The sequence below is a fragment of the Primulina eburnea genome, chromosome 16 (assembly GCF_022965805.1).
Source record: "Primulina eburnea isolate SZY01 chromosome 16, ASM2296580v1, whole genome shotgun sequence".
Classification (NCBI taxonomy): Eukaryota; Viridiplantae; Streptophyta; class Magnoliopsida; order Lamiales; family Gesneriaceae; genus Primulina; species Primulina eburnea.
The window spans coordinates 5,292,739-5,314,673 of NC_133116.1; the positions used below are offsets into that span (position 1 = coordinate 5,292,739).

Below are 21,935 nucleotides of genomic sequence, written 5' to 3' on the forward strand. Positions count from 1 at the left end.
TATATATGTTCAGTAGGCACGATGAACCTGTCATCGCATTATAATGATCATGTCTTGATGTACTATTCCACCAACAAGAAAACCCAAACAAGTAAGACAAAAAATTATATTATTATTGACTTGATATCCATTGCATTGAGTTTGAACATGCCATCATTGACATAAACTTTGTCCACAAAAATTCCATCATTAGACATAACAACTTTATATGATTCAAAGACAATGTAAAAAACATGCTAATTTAAAATTGAACGGGACACTGAGTTATTTCGAACCTCTGACACATACAATACATCGTTGAGAGTCTATTGCTCCTTGATATCAGAAATAACATATTTTCCATATACAAAGTTTCACCAGTACCAGATCTGAAAATATATCCTCATCGGAACACACAATGCGAATCACACCAGTATCAATCTACCACTCCATTTGATTTAAACCCTCTAGTTCACATCGGAGATAACGACGGAATAATTCATATTAAAAAATGCTTGGGATATGTTCTCGACGATATTCGCCTCCTTTGTTTCTTTGGTTTTTGGCACTCAGAAGCCTTATGACTTTGATTGCTACAGTTGTAGCATTTATGAAGAAATTTAATTTTGAATGCATCTTTCTTGGGGTCTAAACTTGACACTTATACCAACCGACACAATCATTTTTTTAGATTCTGAACTCTGTTCATACTCGACGATATTAACCTTAGTCATAGTAGGACCCAAAAACATTCAATCGTGTACCTTATTGTTTTATTCAATATGAAGTGTAATAATCAGTTCATCCACATTTATCTCATTTCATTTATGTTTCAGATGATGCTTGAAATCTTTCTTATCCGAAGATAGTTTTTCAATAATAGCTACTCCTAGAAATGTTTTCCATGGAATATCCACAAGTTGACCCGACCCAAATAATTTCCAAATTCAATTCCTCCCCTGTTTCCTTTTACCCCTCCCTCCCTTACCAGCTTATCCACTCGGGAAAAAAGGGTAATGGCTACACTGCTAACGTACGCAGCATTTCCTTTCTCCGTGTCCTCCGCTAGAAACGCCATCGCCGCCACCTCCGCCGCAGCATCTCCATCTGCCTCGGTCTCCAACAATCAAAGGAAGGCGCGAAGAAAAAAGCATCAGCAGCACGACTTGAAGTCCTCCGAGGACAACGGTTACAATGGTAATGTAGACACTAATTTCACGCCTTCGAGCGCAGAGAAATTGCTGAGGCTGGTGTTCATGGAGGAGTTGATGAAACGAGCTCGGAATGGCGACGTTTCGGGAGTTTCTGATGTCATTTACGACATGATCGCCGCAGGGCTGACGCCTGGGCCTCGGTCTTTTCATGGATTAGTGGTGTCTCACGTGCTTAAGCAAGATATAGAAGGCGCTGTAAGATTAGTTGGTCGCTTACCCGTGCATTGAAATAGTTTACGGATATATAGGTCCTAATTTTATTTTTATTTTTATTTTTATTTTGTGTGTGTATGTGTTTTTATTGAGCTATAATTATGTGTGCTTCAGCAACTCGACTAGTTTTTGGGCGGGTGTTTAGAGTTTACCTATAAACAGACGTGAATTCTAAAACACCCTCCTAATCTTCAGACTTGCATATAAATTAGGCGGGTTGTCTTATGAGTGGTCAATGCTAGAATTGTGAGTGTTTTTCATAAAAGTTATCAGTCTTCCTCGTGCTTGTTAGTGAAATTATAAGGTCTTAGAGCACGAAGATGTAAGAATCCTCGGAGATTTTTGGGAGTATACTCGGAGATTTTTGGAAATAACCTTAAAAAATATGCAAAGAATCAAGTATCACATCGTATCCAAGGATTTACGGTAAATCTTTGACTCCTTTAAAGAATGAAAGACCTTGTCTCCTATAAATGGACTGGATATATTGATTGGAGATCAATGATCATCTCAATTTAATTAACAGATAACATATTTACATACTCCCAAAAAAAAAATATGTATGTGTGTATGTGTGTGTGTGTGTATATTATACACACACACACACACATACAGGAGTGTACTCAGTGGCCCAGTTATGCTTAAAGAAATAGTCTATAACATTTGTTTAGATTATATATATACACACACACACACACACAGATATATACAGGAGTGTACTCAGTGGCCCAGTTATGCTTAAAGAAATAGTCTATAACATTTGTTTGGATTATGATGATATCAATATGGATTTCCATCTTGTTATTCTATTGATATTTCACATGACAAAAAGGTAACTCAAAATTTGCAAAATGTCATTATATGTTCTTGAAAATAAATTACTTTTATTCTTTAGGCATAGGGTAGTTGACTTATCTGAAAATGCGTATCTTGCAGATGCATGCTCTTAGAAGGGAACTGAGTGAGGGTCTTCGTCCGCTTCATGAAACTTTTCTTGCATTGATTCGATTATCTGGCGCAAAAGGTCATTCAACCAGAGGCCTAGAAATTCTTGCAGCAATGGAGAAACTCAACTATGACATTCGCCATGCTTGGCTTCTTCTTGTTGGTACATTGCAAAAGCCTGTCGTTGATTGGCTGGTTTCATGTAATTTAATATTTTTCTTGTTTGGTTTGCGTTTGATTATCCTGTTATTACATCAGAGGAGCTGGTGAAGAGTGGTCATTTAGAAGTTGCCAATAAAGTGTTCTTGAAGGGTGCTGAAGGTGGCCTTAGAGCTACAGATGAGCTTTATGATCTCATAATTGAGGAAGACTGTAAAGCAGGCGATCACTCAAATGCATTGACTATAGCCTACGAAATGGAGGCTGCTGGTAGAATGGCAACTACATTTCATTTCAATCATCTATTGAGTGTGCAGGTACTCTTTTTTTCCTTTGATCCTTCAATATTTCAGGTTTGAATGTAAAGTATTTGGTTAATATGACCACAACTTAAAAACTACTTTTGACCACCACAATCTGCCTTAGGGTTTGTGTTTGTGATAGACCTAGATGTTAAAATCTGCTGTAGTAGCAAGTAGAACTACTGACAGTATCAGAAAAAATTCAGGTATTAAATATTCTGAAGGACAATATTCTGATTACTTGTCCATTGACTAGAGTATTTACAAGTTGTTTTGCACTTTATTTCTATGAGACGTAAATCAGTACATCCGAAGAATACTTTTGTAATTTTCAATTGGTATGATGTTCAAGAACCGTTTCTTTGGATTTGGCTAGGCTACTTGCGGCATTCCCGAAATTGCTTTCGCCACATTTGAGAACATGGAATATGGAGAAGGTTTGTGTTCACTTATCAATTTGTTATCTGCTTGATAGCTTATTTTAATGATAATTGTTTTGTGGTCATGTGTTCCACACCGCGGTTTGTGTGTCTCCATTTTAAACATGCTCTTAGAAGGATTATGATGGAATAGAAATGGGCTGAAATCCCAGATCTGAAATATAGATATTATATTGCTTAATAAAAATAATTACAAAAAACGAACTAGAAGTGGACATAAAACGAAGTTAGATCCATAGTCAAAATAGATTAACATAATACTAGATCCCAATTCATATACAAATCTGAGATCGAGAACGATTTGAACTCTGCAATTCTCGAACTCTAGCATAAAACCTTGAATTTAATCTTGCCCTAACTTTGCTCAATTGAATCTTCTTGATGTTCAAAGATCCTCTTATTTCTCTCAATCCTCACGGACCTGCTCAAAGTCAAACAATGAACGACCATATTCCAAAAAATTAAGCCTTTCCTACTCAAATCCTGTCTGAGATCCGCCTCGAATAAATCCCAAGTTGATATTAGAGATACCCAAATCTAGGCTTCCACAAATCTAGGCTTCCAATACTTGCTATAAAATTCATATCGAACCCACGTTTTTTAATCTCCTGAACAACTAAGATATCCACCATTTCTTTGTGCACAACCGTTTTTGTCAACCCCATATGTCTAGTTGAACCCCTTCCCCTTATATGCCAAGATTGGATCTTCATTTGACCACTCAATGGCCCCTATGGATAATCCCTTTCTCGTAATTTATCCCAAAATGCCAATCGATTTAACTCTATTTTAAAATTCGTCGATCTGTTCCCTGCTAAATTTTCTAGCGACATTTTCTCCATCTGCAACCGAGATAGAAAATTATCAGATCGCCAATCACTACCTCCGAACACTCCGAACCAATTCCACCCCTTGATTCAGATTCACATCATCCTCTTCTAAAAATATAATACCCGAATCCTCTGACTTTTCCAACTTTAGTGATTTTTCCATATTACTCACATCACTTTTTGATGAACAAAAGGTAAAGGAAAAATGAAATTGAGAGGAAAAGATTGTTTGGTAAAATGTTAGGAGAAACTTACCTTACCCACCCTAGTGTCAAGAAAATCCTCGTGGATCAGCCTATGAATTTGCATAAGAGTAGGAGTCTAGGAGATGATGCAAATAAGTTCCTTACGTTCTCTAATCCTCGTAAAATCGATGTCGTATTATCCGAGATTAAAGATTGAAGACTATCCGAAACAAATGATTCGGAATCCTCGAGAGAACAAACTTCGGTTGAAACATTATGAAGTTGGTCCACCTCGATCTCTAAATCCTCACTGAGTCACTGGTTAATCCCTGACCCCCTCCTCCCTCGAAGGATTTCCCCCAACATTAGGCTCTTCAAAAACCAAACATGATTTCCTTTTGACGTAGACTTTTTCACACTTATGTATCAAATGCCTTCTTGTATGTCCTGAATTTATCTTTACTCAATTCCCATCAACTAACTCCCGCGCTGCCTGAATAATTCATCTTCTAAAATTAGCAAGACCTTTTCTGAAGAAACTACCTTTCGTCCCCCGGGAAAGGCTCTGATCCCCATTGCCTAATGAATGGGTTGTCTTCTCTTGAATTACTCCTCTCTCAGTTGTCATTTGCACGTAAATCCAATACTTCGAAAGCACGAGAAGGATCATAAAACATGGATTGACCTCCATCATAGTTCCTAGAAAAGGAATTGAACACCTCCTTAACTTCCCCATAGCTTCCCTCGGCGGCATTGTTTCCAATCGAGGCCTTCGTCTTCTGCGCTTCTCCAATACATTTACGTACCGCGTCAGAACTTTTTCTCGTCATTTTTCATCTGGATGCAAACCCTCTATCTTCTGCTTATCAACCTCCTCATCCGTTCTTTTACCCACAATTTGAGCATGTGACCAACAATCGATAAAAGGATTGGCTGGTAGATGAACAAAATCTACGACAATTCCAATCAAAATAGGACCAGATTGTGATTGAATTTACCTCGAGCTGCTTATGAAACCATCTTCAGGTCCTTTTGACTTTGATTTTAGCTGCCGAAAGGTCCTTAAACAACATAGTGTCTTTATGGATATCCAAAAGAATATATGATAATGCTGGTGGCAGTTAGACCTTTTCCAAACACTTTTGTAGATTTGGTTCATACTCCACATGACAGTTGCTTTCTTAAATTTTTCAGCATGTAATCTCGACATTCATTTCACCCTTTTTCATATAATTGTTGTATCAATGCAACCCCTTGTAAATGCACCCATACTTGTATTTAGTGGCCTATTAAATTGTAGGTCACATTCTGTTCTCTGAAACAGTTTTTGGGATCGTAATGACTGCTTAGATTTGCATTGTATGTCAGACATCAAACTATGTTTAAAATAGGTAATGAGAGAGACAAAACATTAACTTCTGTCTTACAAGTTTAAGCTTATTGTTTGTTTTTTGTTACCAGATTTTATGAAACCTGACACGGAGACATATAATTGGGTAATCCAAGCGTATACAAGAGCTGAGTCATATGACAGGTACCCTGTCTTCTACAAGTCTTTACTTTATTTTTCAGATACTGGTATTTTCATTCTCTGATTACGTATTCTCCTAGATCTTCCCTACTATCTTCTAGTTTTGACTCGCAAAAGCGTGGCTTGCAAATTGCAATCATCTGTGCCACCAATTAGATATTTAGATTAAGGAAAACAATAGGGGCTGCTTGTGATTAAATAAAACAATTTAAATTTGATTGCTTCAGTGGGTAATTTGGGAAACTTATATTTCAGTGAGATGTGGTGTGGTAACATGACCAAATTAGGAGTTTGATGCTGTGCCCAATTGACCAACTCTAATTAGCGTGCTTACTAAGAATTTGCTGTAGATAGTATGGTGCGTGGGCAGTTTCGCTTTAACTAGTATCGTGCTCTTCTGCTGCTATAGTTACCGATAAAACTAAGGTGGAAAGAATGCAGACCTGCTGTTTGTTTGTTTTTTAAAATTGAACTTGCTATTAGTTTATTTCAAAAATAATACTGGTCTGACATTGATATATCCGGATCTAATGTTTACGTTCCATTAACATAAGAGTTGTTTGGATTCCAATATGTTGTTCCAGGGTTCAAGATGTTGCTGAATTACTTGGGATGATGGTTGAACATCACAAGCACTTGCAACCAAATATGAGAACTTACGCGTAAGAAATTTTCATCTTTTGGACCACTGGGATAAATTTGTTCTTTGTTGATTCATCTGTCTCTGTGAATTCAGGACTGATATTTGAACCACCATTCTCATCACACCTTCATGTCACCTGCATTGACCTGTGAACCATCATTCTGACTAACCAATAAGATGACATGATTCAAATTTCGTGAAATTGTTTTATGAATCAAAATTTCTTTTTAGCATTTTTAACGTATTCAGGTGTAGTTTATGCGGTTAGATTCCTGCAATTTTGTAATGAATATCTACTTTTTATAGGAGTGTATATTGGATAAACTGTGTTTTTTAACAAAAAATTTTATCAGGTTATTTTTCTGCAAAACAATGTGCAGTCTATGTTGAAATTCAAGTTCCTTATATAGATGCACTAAGGCCAAAATAAGGAAGTGAATGAAGAAGTATGTCAAATGTGTCTTATCTATAAGTGACATATTCTTTTGGCTTACGGTTTATAAGTGGCTCATAAACGACTCTATGTCATCTTGTTAGGTTGTTAGTGGAGTGCTTTACGAAGTATTGTGTCATAAACGAAGCCATCAGACATTTTCGTGCTCTCAAAAACTTTGAAGGTGGGACCAACTTTTTACATTACAAAGGGCAATATGGGGATCCACTAGCTTTATACCTCCGTGCATTATGCAGAGAAGGTGTGTATTCTCTTGCTTCCTAACACCATCACCTTTGAAGGTTTCAAATGTGGAAGGGCTATTAATGTTTAATGAACATGAAAGTTGTTGGACTAACATTTTTCGGATCCAGTACATCTATGATGTTAGATAACGATGGAACATATTCTATCCCTCAAGTATATTTAAACCTGTTGGCTGTCGCTTTCCTTTCTGTTTGAACTCTATCTATCTGCAATATGCTAACCTGACCTACCTAAATGGTAAATTTTCATTGAAACTGGTTGAGATTGTGATTTCATATAATCAGCGGAGGCCCTTTGGATATAATCATCTTTACTATGGGATAAAATCTTTATTTAGGTCTACGGTAGTGGAATTTACATGAAGATTGAATCATCATCAATAGGCTCCATGCTTATTAGTTTGTCCACCAAAGATTTTTCGTAGTAATTTTTCTTATGCTTTAAATATGTTCACAAGAATCTGTCAGTGGAACCTTTTTATTACTGATAATCACATTGAGCGCAGGAAAAATAGTTGAGTTACTAGAAGCTCTTGAAGCCATGGCAAGAGATAACCAGCAAGTACCACCTAGAGCTATGATCTTAAGCAGGAAATATCGGACACTGGTTAGCTCATGGATTGAACCTTTGCAAGAAGAAGCTGAACTTGGATATGAAGTTGATTACATTGCCAGGTTTAGTTTCTTTTTTCTTTTGCTTAATTTGATAAATTGGCTGAAAGATTTTCGTACATCTCAAGGAACATTATACAAAGTATATACTATCTATTTTAGGAAAGTCGACTATACAATGACTGTTAGTCAATTTGTGATTCTAGTACATCAAATTATCCAAAAAGGAAATATAGTAATTCAAAGTATTATGCTAGTTGTACATTTTTAACTCTCCCTCTCAATTCGGTGTATCGATGTTACAAATGCCTAGCTTAAATAGTGCTACAGAATGACCCATTGTAGTATGAGTCATCATTCAGTTAGCAACTGTACATTCTTAATGTAAAGAACCTATCTAGGTTATCTTTGATGTAGTTCGTGCGGAGCTTGACTTGCTTTCTCTTGGTTATTTGTGTTATTACCATATTATTTTCGCTTTTCAGAAGCTATTTTGTTGTAGTAGAAGTGTTGTAGGTTCTTTTTTTGAACCAAGAACCGAGTTCATTTGGGTGGAGTTCCTACCTGGTAAGCTTCATAGTTGCATGTTAAAGAGCATAATATTAACCTTCCACACTAGTCAATGGAACCAAATTTTGACACATATCTTGACATGAACTTCATATCTAATCAGGATTCTATTAAATCCAAGTCTGTATAACCAATGGTGTCTAGATGGCCATGTTTGAAGAACACCATACATGGCGAAGACTTTATGATAACTCAAGAGATGCTTCACTGCTTCTTGTTCATCAGTTACTTGAGTTGTGCATGAAATTATTTACAAAAGTAATTGCAAATGAAAAGTCTGGTCTAGTGTGGGGATTCTCCCACTAGCCTTTGATATCTCTCTTTTTGATCAGGATAAAATAGACGCTTAAGCAAATACAGGTTGACAAGACGAGTTTTTACTTTCGGAAAGAGATCCAAATTCATCCAATTTCATACTTCTGTTGGGAAACCTATCAAAAGACTAATTTCTAATTCTATTACAACAAATCATATCTTAAAAGTAAATAAATTAATACAGAATATTTATGCTAGTTGTACATCAGCACATGCTATATGTTTGTTATAGCATGATGTTGAATCTTTATTCATTCCATCATTTTGCTGGTCTTTACCAAGGCACTATAAATACTCCATCCTACTAGGGAAGGTAATAAAATATCTTCCATACTTTTTTCTTAATGATGAACCTGTTTACAACCACCAGTTCAAAATTTCCAGTAAGTAATTGCCAGATATCATCCTCCAGAGGAAAAAGAAATTCCCACAGATTCAGCATTATGAAAGGACTAGATTGGATGCAGATTGATGGGCAGCGGAATTGTTCTGGATTGTAAAGGAGGTTCATGGTATTTGTAGCCCTCCACATGGCTGCCTTCTTTCCACTTCTAATCAACACCCTTCCATTCATGGTCATGCTGCTTTTGAAGTCTGTGTGGTTGAGAATTATTTAGTGGTTATAGCATATATATGTACATTAAACATTGTTATCGGAAATAAATGGCAAGAGTTAACCCCTCGATTAATTTATTCAACGTGTGACTTTATTTGTCTTCTGGGGTGTTCTGTACTTACTGTTAATTATTTCTTACAATTGTGATTAACCAAAACAACTTGATATGCTTGTATAAATCTTTGGTAAAACTTTGAGGATATTTTGTTATTTCTGAAGTTTTTATTTATGGGATGCTGTTATAACATTGGTAAACGAACAATATTAGAAGAAAACATCCTCCAGTTTTGATCTTAAGTCCTGTGATGGAATCACTGAACAGATACATAGCGGAAGGTGGGCTAACTGGGGAGCGCAAGCGATGGGTTCCACGGAGAGGAAAAACACCTTTAGATCCTGATGCAGAGGGTTTTATATATTCCAACCCTAGGGAGACCTCATTCAAACAAAAATGTCTCGAGGAATGGAAAATACATCATCGAAAACTTTTGAAAACCTTACGCAATGAAGGACCTGCTGTGTTAGGAAATGTATCTGAATCAGACTACATTAGAGTCGAGGAGAGATTGAAAAAAATCATAATAGGCCCAGAACAGAATACCTTGAAACCGAAGGCTGCTAGTAAAATGATAGTATCAGAACTAAAGGAAGAGCTGGAAGCTCAAGATTTACCGACTGATGGAACTAGAAATGTTCTCTACCAGCGTGTGCAGAAAGCAAGGAGAATAAATCGTTCTAGAGGTAGACCCCTTTGGGTTCCCCCCATTGAAGAGGAAGAAGAGGAGGTAAATCTTGACCTCATTTTTTACTTTTCCTAGTGTAGTTCTGTTTCCCCTGATATTTCTTTTTACTATCACTAGGACTTGTAATATACCGTAAAACACCTTTTATTGAATATAATAAATTAAAAAATGTTCGATGACCTATCAAACTTAGTTTATCTATATGATAGATTGACGAAGAGTTGGATGAATTAATTTCACGCATCAAGTTGGAAGAAGGGAATACAGAGTTCTGGAGACGTCGTTTTCTTGGAGAGGGCCTTAATGAAAATCATAGCAAGCCGTTGGCAGTCAAAGATTTTGAAGTTCTTGATGTCTTAGAAGATGCTGATGGCAGTGATGATGTTGCAAAAGAGACTGAAGATGATGAGGTGGATGAGGAGGAGGAAGTGGAAATAACTGAAATTCAAGTAGGTGAAAGGGTTAAAGATAAAGAAGTTGAAGCTACCAAGCCACCTCAAATGATTGGAGTGCAATTGTTGAGAGACTCTGACCCAACTACTAGTTCATCAAGAAAATCAAGAAGAAGGTCGTCTAGGGTATCGATGGAGGTAAAAAGGCTTCCCCAGCTAGTGCAAACTCTTATATTTCGTTGTTAGGAATATTTGAAAGTTTGTGCATATACCTAAGGATTCTGATGTCTATTGCTTCTCACTTTCTTGATTTTCCGAGCTTTTATGAAATAATCTACAAATATACTGTAATGCCACTTACAAGGTTGCAATTTCATTTTTTTCAATCAATGAATCTGATTTCATGTGGTGTCTATGAGTGCAGGACGACGATGACGATGATTGGTTTCCTTTGGATATTCATGAAGCATTCAAGGAATTGAGGAGAAGGAAAGTATTTGATGTATCGGATATGTATACAATAGCTGATGCTTGGGGTTGGACGTGGGAAATGGAACTCAAGAACAAGACTCCCAGACGTTGGTCACAGGAATGGGAAGTTGAATTGGCTGTTAAAGTAATGACAATGGTAATACTGTTCTTATTTAAACCCATTCCTATGGTTTGAGCGTCAACCGTTCCTATGTATTGACAGAATGATATTAAAGAATAAAAAAAGTTGGTTTTGAGAACTTGGAGTCTCTTAAAGTAACATACACGAATGTATGGTATTGAGCTTGTGTACATAGTTTTACTCTCAGGAAATTATTTCATCATCTTACATGTGACACGTGATGATAAACTTTAATGAAATGGAACTAAACTATCTCCAAGCATTTCTTGGAGTTTCAATTTTTGTTTCTGATGCACTACGATCTCGTTACGCCACCTTAATTCCCAACTTCGTTCTCTGAAATTCTCTTTATTTATCTAATATTTCGTCAATTTGGTTCTGTGCTCCCCTCATGGTAATTAAAGCTCATCAAGCATTGTTTTTGTAGCCAGCTGATAAATTATGCCCGAACTGATTTTCTGGTCATGACAGTGCATTCTAGTTCATATCTCATTAGCTGTGTATATTTATATTACATTTTTTGGCTCCATAAGAAAATTCGTAAAATGTTTTTTTAGGTAATTGAGTTGGGTGGAAATCCAACTATTGGGGACTGTGCAATGGTACTTAGAGCTGCCATACGAGCTCCTATGCCTTCAGCCTTCTTACAGATTCTGCAGACTACACATCGTCTTGGCTATGTATTTGGCAGGTTAGATGAAGTTTCAGTTGTATTAAGAATTAACTCGAGCAGAATGTGCAGGCGTGAAGTCGTATTATTGTATGCGAAATCATACTAAGATGGGAAATTTGATCAATTTGTTTTCACTTCGGATTGGGGTGCCTACCCGTTTCAAATGAACCATTGTCAAAGATCCATTTTAACCAGATTTTCAACCTACTCGGCACCATAAACATCAGATAGACCTTTCTTCTCAATCTTTTGGGATCTGACTACATGGATATCTGGTCTCCATTGTTTGGATAATGTTCAGGACTTTTTCTTCTAAAAGCTTGGTTATCGCTACTCTCTGTTTGATTCTTCTACTTGCTCAAACCTCTCGAAAGTTCAGCCTTAGTTGCCCATTTTGCAGTGGCACATTTTTGTGTACATAAATTTGATATATCTATCCTGGCAAATCATTACTTTCTCGTTCTTTACTAGTAGTTCAGCTCAGCTATTTCCCCGAATGAATATATTTATGTTTAACTAATCCTCAAAATATTGTTAAAAAGTCTCTGTTATCGTGTTCTTATTTTTAGTACTACGTTTATTTTCAGCCCGTTATATGATGAAATCATCAGCCTGTGTCTCGATCTCGGGGAACTCGATGCATCCGTTGCAATTGTGGCATACTTGGAGACAACCGGAATCAAAGTCTCAAACGAGACTCTTGATAGAGTCATTTCTGCCAGACTAGCTAATGAGAATCCTCTGAACGATTCATCACAATAGATTTCAAGTGGCATGCCTTTTCACATCTGTACAGATGATAAATTGTATTGGGAACTTTTGAAAACAACATTGTATGGCTAAAAATATTTTTGACATTGCATTATGAATTCAAAAAACAAAAAATCTGCTACGACGACTTTTCATCAATACTGGAGATTCTTGATTAATTGATTGTTATGGGATTAAAATCGTCCACGGAGCTGGTTGAGATTACTACATTATTATAATGGTAAAAGCTTGTGTGAGACGGTCTCACATGTCGTATTTTGTGAGACTGTCTCTTATTTAGGTCATCCATTAAAAATATTACTTTTTTATGCTAAGATTATTATTTTTTTTTGTGAATATCGATATGGTTGACTCGTCTTACAGATAAAGATTCGTAAAACCGTCTCACAAAAGTCTTACTATATTATAATATAATTAACGGATGAGGGGGTTTATTAATAGAACACGAACCTGAATAATACCTGATCCCTATGTACGTAAGATTTGAAAATTTCCCCAAACTCGTCTTCCTTATATTAATTGTACTTTGTATTTTAATTTTATATTAATAAAGCATTTCCGTATTTTAAAATTACTCCGAACCCGCTCCTATTATTATTTAATAATTTGAATTAAATTACTAATCCAAGCTGTCAGATGCTGTCTATATTTCATTAATTTTTAGATGAAAAGTAATAAATGAAGTAGTCAACGTGTGGAGATTGTTTTTTTGTGTGTATTTTCTTGATTTTATATCTCGGCTTGTTGTGGAATGGTAAAAAAAAAATTTACAGAACTTTCCTCCACGGGATTGTCAATTTTATTTGTGTTTAACTAATTTAAAATAAATCGATATAATAACAACACAAAAACTTTTGTTAGACGGTCTCATGAGTCAATTTTGTGAGACATATCTCTTATATGAACCACTCATGAAAAATATTACTTTTTATGCTAAAAATATTCTTATTATTGTAATATGAACATAGTTGACCAATTTCACGGATAAACAGAGTTAACATCTGATCTGTGCGTAAGATCATCTCACAAAGATCTACTAAAATAACAAGCATATGACATATTATAAAATTACTATCGATAAGATCAAATATTACTCGGAGCATCATATTAAATTTCAGGGCTCAGACACCATTTGGTTAACATAATGAAATAACTGAGAGATGCATAATCCACAAGATAAAAATTTGAAAGACATGAATGAATAATATGTTTTAAAAAATATGTCATTTGATATTGTAATAATTTGTAGAATTGCTTTCAAGAGTAAGTTAGAATGTGTAATGCGAGCATTAATTCATTACGGGTCATATGGTGAATTTAAGTTGACCAATGGCCTGGAAAAGAGTAAGATAGGATAGTCGGAAAAACATGAGGAAAAATGAAGGCAATTTTCCGTTTGATATCTAAAAACTGCTAAGTAACAGTCGGACAAGTGGGGAATGTTGGGGCGAACCAGAAAAATTTGCGTAGAGCCTGATTCGTATTTCGCAGTAAAATGCCTACAAAAAAGAAAATAACCGTGATTGAGACCAAAGAGTATGAACATAAAATTATGATACATTATTTTTTTTCGTCCTTAACTCCAAATGATATCTTATCGTTCAATTTTAACGCATAATTCAATCTTTGGTTAATAAATATAAACTATATTGTCGTTCTCCTTCCATCTGTTTCTTGAGTAACATGCACTACATGGCACCTTCCACAGGATTTGATTGTAACTTGAAGACAGTGCCATTACTTTCTATCCACACCATCTACAGTAGACTAGGCGTGCATTGGAAGAATTAATTGTATTTTTCCTTTAAAAATGGTATATTAATGATAACAATAGTGTATATAATTTGCATCAGTATTTGGTTAAAAATTTACTTGATAACAAATGATTTATTATTATTGAGATCTTGAGTTTAGAGTGATCATAATAAGAGAAGAAATTTGTATTGATTTTATAAACCCCATTTTATTATCCTAGCCCATTTCAATATTTCAATCGAATTTATTAGGCCCAAAACTATTAAGGTCCATAGCGAATGCGAAAGCCCAAACCCTTAAGCACTCCTAAACATCAGGAACATCTCGCATATTCAAAGTACATTTTCATTTCTCTCATTTGAGCTCTCTAGCTTTGACAGAATTTCATATCGTGAACGTCTAAGTATATATGTCTGGATTCCAGATGCCTCTTACGAGTATTTGTGACACAAATAACTACCCACAAAATTTACGATTACGAGGATCCGTCTACGTGGAAGTCGTTTACAAACTACTTAGTCCAGTTTACGAACCCGATTACTGGATTTTTTTACTTCATCTTACCTTACGTAGTCGAACAATTATAACTTTTGGCTACATCACATACACATCCTTTTTTTTTTCTATTTAAAACCTATTATTCAAAGCATAATCATTATAGAATCACGAATTCTGTATAATTTTTCTAAAAGACCCTTTTTTTCACTTTAAGAATTTTGCCGATCATGACTAAATATCACTTTATCGGACACCAAATTATATCCGAACAACATTTAAAAAAAAAAATACTAAAAAAACCAATTTCCATAACTTTTGAGTCGAGTTAGAAGTCCAATCGAATACTACCTAAAGTCGTGGTAAGCAGCTGCCTTCTACCAATAATCTAAATACCTAATCAATAATTGATAATCAAATACATATTGTATGCATATGAATCATGGAAACTATGCATGATAATTGACAAAGAAACCATACCAAAAACGTGTGTAGCTAAGTTTCTTATGACTTTTGATGAAGCCATTTCTTCCATCAAATTTCAAGTACGTAACCCTCAAGCAAAGAAAACGGAAAACAAGTATGACCTTAAAAGGGAAGAAAATTAATTAGAATCAAAAGAAGGGGAGTGAAGTGAAATAAATATTATAATAATGTTGGATAATAATATATAAAACAAGAAAGAAAATAAAAAGAAGAAGACGGAAATTAATGGCTAAAAATGTTTGGTGGGGGAGGCAGATGCATTCATGCCATAAAGAAGAGAGAGTGTAGGAGCTCTGAAACATTGAGGTGTGGTAGGTTTGGATCATTTACAACATACCCTTTGATTATACTCTTCTCATTACCACCAATCTTTCCCGTTTTCCTCTTAATATAATCATCCACTGCGTGTAAATTCAATCAACCACAGACACACACACACATATATATATATAAGCAGAACACACAATACACATGTCATTGTTAGATACATAAATCCCATGCAAGAGCAGCAGCAGTAGCAGTCAATCAGGATTTTGATGCAGGATATGACCACAACTCCTACACGCACACTGCGTGTGTGTTCATGAGAGAGAGGAGGAAGAGAGGGTATAGTCTCCAAGAACTGTGTGTGTGTGTGAGAGAGTGAACTTTTTAAAGGGTTGAATATATAGGAGTCATTCATTCTCTGTGGTTTGCTTTTTGTGTTGGGCTGTTTTTGGGGTTTTCGATTCTAGCAACGCGTACAATGGCTTGAAATTAAGACAAGTTTTGTTGTTCTTTGGGCACTGAACGAGATATGGGAAGAGTTTCTGTGGTAAGACAAGGGAGGTTTTCTTGTCCAAGTTACAGTGGTAATAGTATTCTTCAGAGCTGTTCCCTTTTTCTTGTCTTTCTGTCATTTTTTCTCGTGCTTTTCTCCAAGAAAACAATGGCCGTTTCCACTTCTTTGAATTACACTAAATACAAACAAGTCAGCAGCTTGAGACTTGCCAGGATTCAGAGGCGTTTGGACAAGATTAACAAGCCTCCTGTTTTCACCATTCAGGTAATTAAGCTGTACATATATATAGAGTGAAATTTGAATATATATATTTTGTTTAGCACATGGATAATCTTACTAACTTTGATGTTCAATTGGGAGACCGATGAATCCAATTATTTATGCGATTTAATTAACTTTTTTTATGACCAAAACATGCTTTTTCAGAGTCCAGATGGAGATATCATAGATTGTATTCACAAAAGAAAACAGCCAGCTCTGGATCATCCCCTCCTACAGAAACACAAGATCCAGGTATATAATTTACTCCTCGAGAATAAATTTCAAAAAATTTAGAAAAATTATTTATAAAATTTCAAACATTTTCACCGGATGGGTAATCAATCAATCCCTTGCTCCCTCCTGATGAGTTCATCCCTGATCACATTTGTCTCTATATTTCACAAAATAGGGACACAAAATGTACTCTAGCTATAAGCTAGGAAGGGAAAGTGAATTGCTATTTAATACTTTGATGAGTCGTAAAGCAAACTTTCAGCTGTTTCTTCTTGGATTATTAATTACTTGTCCAACTACCAACCACCTCAGATCTTTAATACCTTTACTTCAGACAAATCATATTGTCAAGCAACACAAACAATTAATGGATCCAATTAGGGAAATCGTGCCCGCCTAAAATTTATCGAGACTACTTGAAATCTTGGTATCAGATGAGCTACACTTCACCGACGCTCAAAATTCAAGACATTCGAGTCAATATTATCGTTTGATCGATTTCGGAATATGTTAGATATAATGTGGCTTAATAGGTCTAGATGAAGGGGGAAAAAGCCTCTATACTTAAATAATGAAGATTGTAACTTATTGTGTAATCACAGAGGGTTGCACCAGAAATGCCAAAGGTGATGAAAACTGTCAAAACAGATGGATTTAGCGGAGAAACAAATAGCAGTAATAGCTTTGATGAAAGATTGATGGGAGGGGCGGGTTGGCAAATGTGGCACCAAAACGGGCTAAGATGCCCGAAAGGTACAATACCCGTAAGGCGGAGTACATCGCATGATGTGCTGAGGGCTAAATCTTTGTATGATTTTGGTAAGAAGCAAAAAACCGCCGGAATGGCGCAGTTTGCTAGCCGTCTCAGCTCCGTCGATGCGCCGGACGTTGTCAACGGTAATGGCCATGAGGTAATTTAGAATATCCATCTTCTTCATGAAATTTGACGTCGAAAAAATGATATACCTTTAGTAATTTTCGTATGATCATACATGCATCACGATGTCGAATCATGCATGCTCAAGAACATGAATATCTTTCAGTTTGAAGACAGGATTTAATTAGAATTCCAATTTATTTCAAAGGTATTTCTAAATCGAACATTTCATGAACAATTTTCGAGCTACTTTTACATAATAATTTAGCATAATTATTGTGGGATGTGTGATAGTGATAGGACACTATATATTTCTAAATGCAAGTTGGTCAATAATCCCTTCTTCCTACTACACGCAATAACTGTTAAGAAATATGACAAAAGTTTGTGTGAGACGGTCTTACAGGTCGTATTTGTGAGACAGATATCTTATTTGAGTCACTCATGAAAAAGTATTATTTTTTATGCTAAGAGTATTACTTTTATTGTGAATATGGGTAGGGTTGACCCATCTCACAGATTATGATCCGTGAAATGGTCCACTGTAAGAGTATATATCCTATTAATTAGTCTGCGAGTTGAGTTGATCTAGTTATGCATGAAGTGAAAAATAATGTTGTACTTTTTAATGGTTGAGGTCATGCAAGAGATTCTCTCGGAAAATTGACTTTTGAAAATGATTTTTTAATCATATATAAGAGTTTTTTTTTTTTTTTTTTTTTTGAAACAATCGTATATAAGAGTTTAAGCTACAGAATAGTGTAAATTTATTAGAATAAAAATATATCAAAAGCAAATAAAATATTTAATAATTTAATGTTTAATAATTTTGATGAAGCATGCGATAGCCTATACGACGGCGTCTGACGAGGTGTATGGGGCGAGGGCTACGATAAACGTGTGGGGCCCATCCATCGAGACGGTCAACGAGTTTAGCCTGTCTCAGATATGGGTTCTCTCCGGATCCTTTGATGGGTCGGATCTCAACAGTATCGAAGCTGGCTGGCAGGTACTTCTTCCATTTATATTGAATTTTGCTCAATAAAATATATATTTTTTTCAAAAAAAATAAAATGAAAATTGGACTTTTATGTATATTTTTTTCTCCCTAAAATCTGAATTTTAGCCCCTAAATATGTTAATCTCACTCTTAGTCAGACATCGTTCCCTCTAAACACCTCGATTGATTCGATTCGATCTTAGCATAAACATAGTAGTAGATTTACACACTATGTTAATCTCACTCTTCAGTCAGATATCGTTCCCTCTAAACACCTCGACTGATTCGATTCGATCCTAACATAAACATAGTCGTAGATTTACACACTACTAGTTAGTTTTGTTGAAGCTATGTCTCGCCTAATTTTGTAGCTTTTGTAATTCAAAATTATATTAATTTCTTGATTTATAAAGTTCAACTTTCGGAACGAGACATTAATAAATAAAGGTAAAAACTTATTTGAGACGGTCTCTCGGGTTATATTTTGTGAGATGGATCTCTTATTCGAGATAACCATGAAAAAGTATTATTTTTTATTCTAAATATCGGTATGATTGACATATCTCACAAATAAAGATTCGCGAGATCGTATTACAAGAAACCTACTCTAAAAAAACTATTTTTCAGTCATAAATGTAAAACTAATTATTTGGGAATCCTAATCTCATATTTTATTTATTATGGGAATTCGAAATGGGGTCAAATATTTAATACAAATGAAAGTTCATTTTCACAAGCATGAATGCATTGATTGAAGGATTTAATAATTAATAATAATTGAGTTGAATTTCTGAAACTTGGATTGTTCCACTAGTCAGGTTAGTCCGGAGCTTTATGGTGACAACAGGCCAAGACTATTCACCTATTGGACGGTTAGTTTATTATTTCTCAATTCTTTGATTTTTACAATATAATATAATATTGAGTGATCGATAATTTATCTTAAATATTTTTAATAATATTAAATTATTTATCCTATTTGTTATTGAAAAAAACAAAGCTACAAATAAAAATCTTATTTAAAACAAAGTAAACAAAAACTATTCAATGTATAAATCGAGTTATATATTTGGAACAGCCGAAAAAAGAAATGAAATCGAATATTAAATTAGTAATATTAGATTAATAATTAGTAGAATACTTTAGAAGCAACAACTAATTTATTATAGGAATCCTTGTTTAAAGTCAAAGCTTCATAATCAATGACTTTGAGCACGAGTTCTAACTCCAAGGTCAAGTAATTAATTATTAATTTTATCTTAATTTTCAAATATCAATTCAAATTTAATTGAACCACCAACTCTGTCATATGTTAATTTATTATTAAATAAATAAAAAATATAGATTTAATATTCAACTTGGTTATTTTGAAATAAGGCAAATACTTGTGTGAAACGGTCTCACAGGTCGTATTTGTGAGACCGATCTCTTGTTTGAGTCATCCATGAAAAAATATTATTTTTTATGCTAAAAGTACTACTTTTTATTGTTAATATCACAAGTTAGGATCCGTGAGACGGTCTCACACGAGACTCATTCTTGAAGTAATGTGAAGAGGGACCAATAACATGCATGACATTTAATTCATACTCCTCAAAAGTCGTCCATGCATTTAAGAGCTTATTCACAATGAGAGGTACTGACAATTCTTCTTCATTAACCAATATAATTATGGAAACATATTAAAAAAAATTAACTTCTACGAGATATTAATTTGTGAACAATACATAACTTTAAAAAAAACATTTTGAATTTTTCTGAATTAAAAAAAACTCAAAAATTTGAGTAATTTTTCGCTATTCGATCGGGTGAGTGAATTAATTGGATGTAATTAAAGTTAAAAATACTAAACAAATGGTTTTTTTTCTAAGAATTTTTTTGAATGAGGATCACCATTTTTCTAAGAATGTTAGCATTGGAAAGTTAGTAGTGTTCTGAATAATTAATAATCTTAAAACTTTATTTATTAATATTTTTAGTTTATATAATATAATTTTTTTAGCTGATTAAGAAAATTTTGATGGTAGAGTGATGCATACCAAGCAACAGGATGTTACAATCTGCTGTGTTCAGGATTTGTGCAAACAAACAGTAGAATAGCTATAGGCGCTGCTATTTCTCCAGTATCATCCATGGGAGGAAATCAATATGATATCACCATTCTCATATGGAAGGTATGTAACATGCGTTTTACGATAACGACGTGACTTGTTTTGCAATTTTAGTTTTTTTTTCGTCGAAATGCCAATAGGGTGTCGAGTATTTCTGACATGGTCCGGCGAAGAACAAGCTAAATTATTGTATTAAAATGTATTTTTGACTATATTAGAGGAGACATGGCTGCATGGGAGATTTCTGTTCTGACCTTGTTATTTTGAACACCACATAGGATCCAAAATTAGGAAACTGGTGGATGAGATTCGGTGACAATACATTAGTGGGTTACTGGCCTAACGAGCTATTCACGCACTTAGCGGACCGGGCCACCATGGTGGAGTGGGGAGGGGAGATTGTAAATTCGGGAACCAACGACGAACACACGACGACTCAGATGGGCTCGGGCCAGTTCGCCCAAGACGGATTCGGAAAAGCTAGCTATTTTCGAAATCTGGAGATCGTGGACTCGGACAACAGCCTAACCACAGCCCAAGACATCTCGGTTCTCGCCGAGAACTCGAATTGTTACAACATCTTGAGCTCTCGCAATAGTGAATGGGGTACTCATTTTTACTACGGCGGGCCTGGGAGGAATCCGAGTTGTCAATGAATGGATGAAGATATCACATAATATATATATATATATAATATACCTACGAAGACTGATCAAAATGCATGCAAATTCTTTGTCGTCTACGCTTCTTTTAAGATTGTAGGGTTATATATGCTATTTCCAGCCATGTTTTCTGCTATGTTTTTCTAGTTCTGTGTACTTTTGGTATCGACTGTACCGAGTTATGAACACCGGAAGCATCAAACAGGGCAAGGAAATGGCAATTATATTATATGCTATGGGAAAAGTTGGTGTTATTTGTATTATTATTATTGCAAAATGTGCATTTTGCTTTTTCACTGTGAAATGAATCATTATAAAACTAAGGAATGTGATTGAAAAATATACGTGCTTGTGTAATTGTATGTCACTGGATTGTTAGTGTGTGTAAAGATGAAAAACAAAGTTATTTTGGATTATACGTGGGATTATATGCATTCAACTCTCTCTTATACTGGATGTATTTTTATTTAAGTTGAATTCAATCAATCTTGAAATGGAGATGAGAATGAATTATATTCATTCCAGTGATTGATATCGAAAGAAATGGAAAATGAATGAAAAAAAATTATTTTTTTAAAAAAAAAATTATTTTTAAAAATCAGTTTTAATTAAATTTTCAAAATAATAGCTTGCTCAAGAAATATTATTTTTGTTGTTGTTAAAATAACAAAAATAATAATTATTGATGTTCTATTATTTTATTATGTTATTATTTTGTTAATATCATTATTTTTACTATTTTATTTGACATTATTTATTATTCTTAGTTTATTAATTATTTATAACCATAATGTAGTTGATTTATCTGTTATGTGTATAAATAAACAA

The 21,935-nt window shown here is 34.7% G+C and overlaps 2 protein-coding genes across 5 annotated transcripts; both read left to right on the forward strand.

Annotated features, from left to right (window-relative positions):
- The first annotated feature begins 910 nt into the window (after positions 1-910).
- On the forward strand, positions 911-12,557 carry LOC140816250 (uncharacterized). Of its 2 annotated transcripts, none has more exons than XM_073175374.1 (13): positions 911-1,388; positions 2,343-2,514; positions 2,610-2,827; positions 3,189-3,249; positions 5,729-5,801; positions 6,383-6,460; positions 6,979-7,136; positions 7,647-7,815; positions 9,576-10,038; positions 10,206-10,586; positions 10,813-11,016; positions 11,559-11,692; positions 12,262-12,557. In XM_073175374.1, the coding sequence occupies exons 1-13, from the start codon at positions 996-998 to the stop codon at positions 12,434-12,436; spliced, it is 2,679 nt and encodes an 892-aa protein (XP_073031475.1). In that variant the 5' UTR covers positions 911-995; the 3' UTR covers positions 12,437-12,557. The 2 variants fall into 2 exon arrangements, with proteins under 2 accessions (XP_073031475.1, XP_073031476.1); XM_073175375.1 differs by having other exon boundaries at positions 1,281-1,441.
- Positions 12,558-15,424: 2,867 nt separating this feature from the next.
- On the forward strand, positions 15,425-21,430 carry LOC140816252 (protein neprosin-like). Of its 3 annotated transcripts, none has more exons than XM_073175377.1 (7): positions 15,425-16,226; positions 16,389-16,475; positions 17,060-17,354; positions 18,183-18,343; positions 19,153-19,206; positions 20,362-20,508; positions 20,724-21,430. In XM_073175377.1, exons 1-7 carry the CDS (start codon positions 15,978-15,980, stop codon positions 21,099-21,101), a joined length of 1,371 nt encoding a protein of 456 aa, XP_073031478.1. In that variant the 5' UTR covers positions 15,425-15,977; the 3' UTR covers positions 21,102-21,430. The 3 variants fall into 3 exon arrangements, with proteins under 3 accessions (XP_073031478.1, XP_073031479.1, XP_073031477.1); XM_073175376.1 differs by having other exon boundaries at positions 15,429-16,226; positions 17,060-17,368; positions 18,173-18,343; XM_073175378.1 differs by lacking the exon at positions 18,183-18,343 and having other exon boundaries at positions 15,426-16,226; positions 17,060-17,368.
- The last annotated feature ends 505 nt before the right edge of the window (positions 21,431-21,935 follow it).

What these genes read in the sequence shown, in the direction of transcription:
- LOC140816250 (XM_073175374.1), top strand. Translation starts at nt 996, where the DNA reads ATGGCTACACTGCTAACGTACGCAGCATTTCCTTTCTCCGTGTCCTCC. An exon ending in TGCTTGGCTTCTTCTTGTTG is followed by an intron (nt 2,515 to 2,609) that starts GTACATTGCAAA and finishes TTATTACATCAG; the next exon opens with AGGAGCTGGTGAAGAGTGGT. An exon ending in CCGTGCATTATGCAGAGAAG is followed by an intron (nt 7,137 to 7,646) that starts GTGTGTATTCTC and finishes CATTGAGCGCAG; the next exon opens with GAAAAATAGTTGAGTTACTA.
- LOC140816252 (XM_073175376.1), top strand. Translation starts at nt 15,978, where the DNA reads ATGGGAAGAGTTTCTGTGGTAAGACAAGGGAGGTTTTCTTGTCCAAGT. An exon ending in GTATCGAAGCTGGCTGGCAG is followed by an intron (nt 18,344 to 19,152) that starts GTACTTCTTCCA and finishes TCCACTAGTCAG; the next exon opens with GTTAGTCCGGAGCTTTATGG. An exon ending in GACTATTCACCTATTGGACG is followed by an intron (nt 19,207 to 20,361) that starts GTTAGTTTATTA and finishes TTTTGATGGTAG; the next exon opens with AGTGATGCATACCAAGCAAC.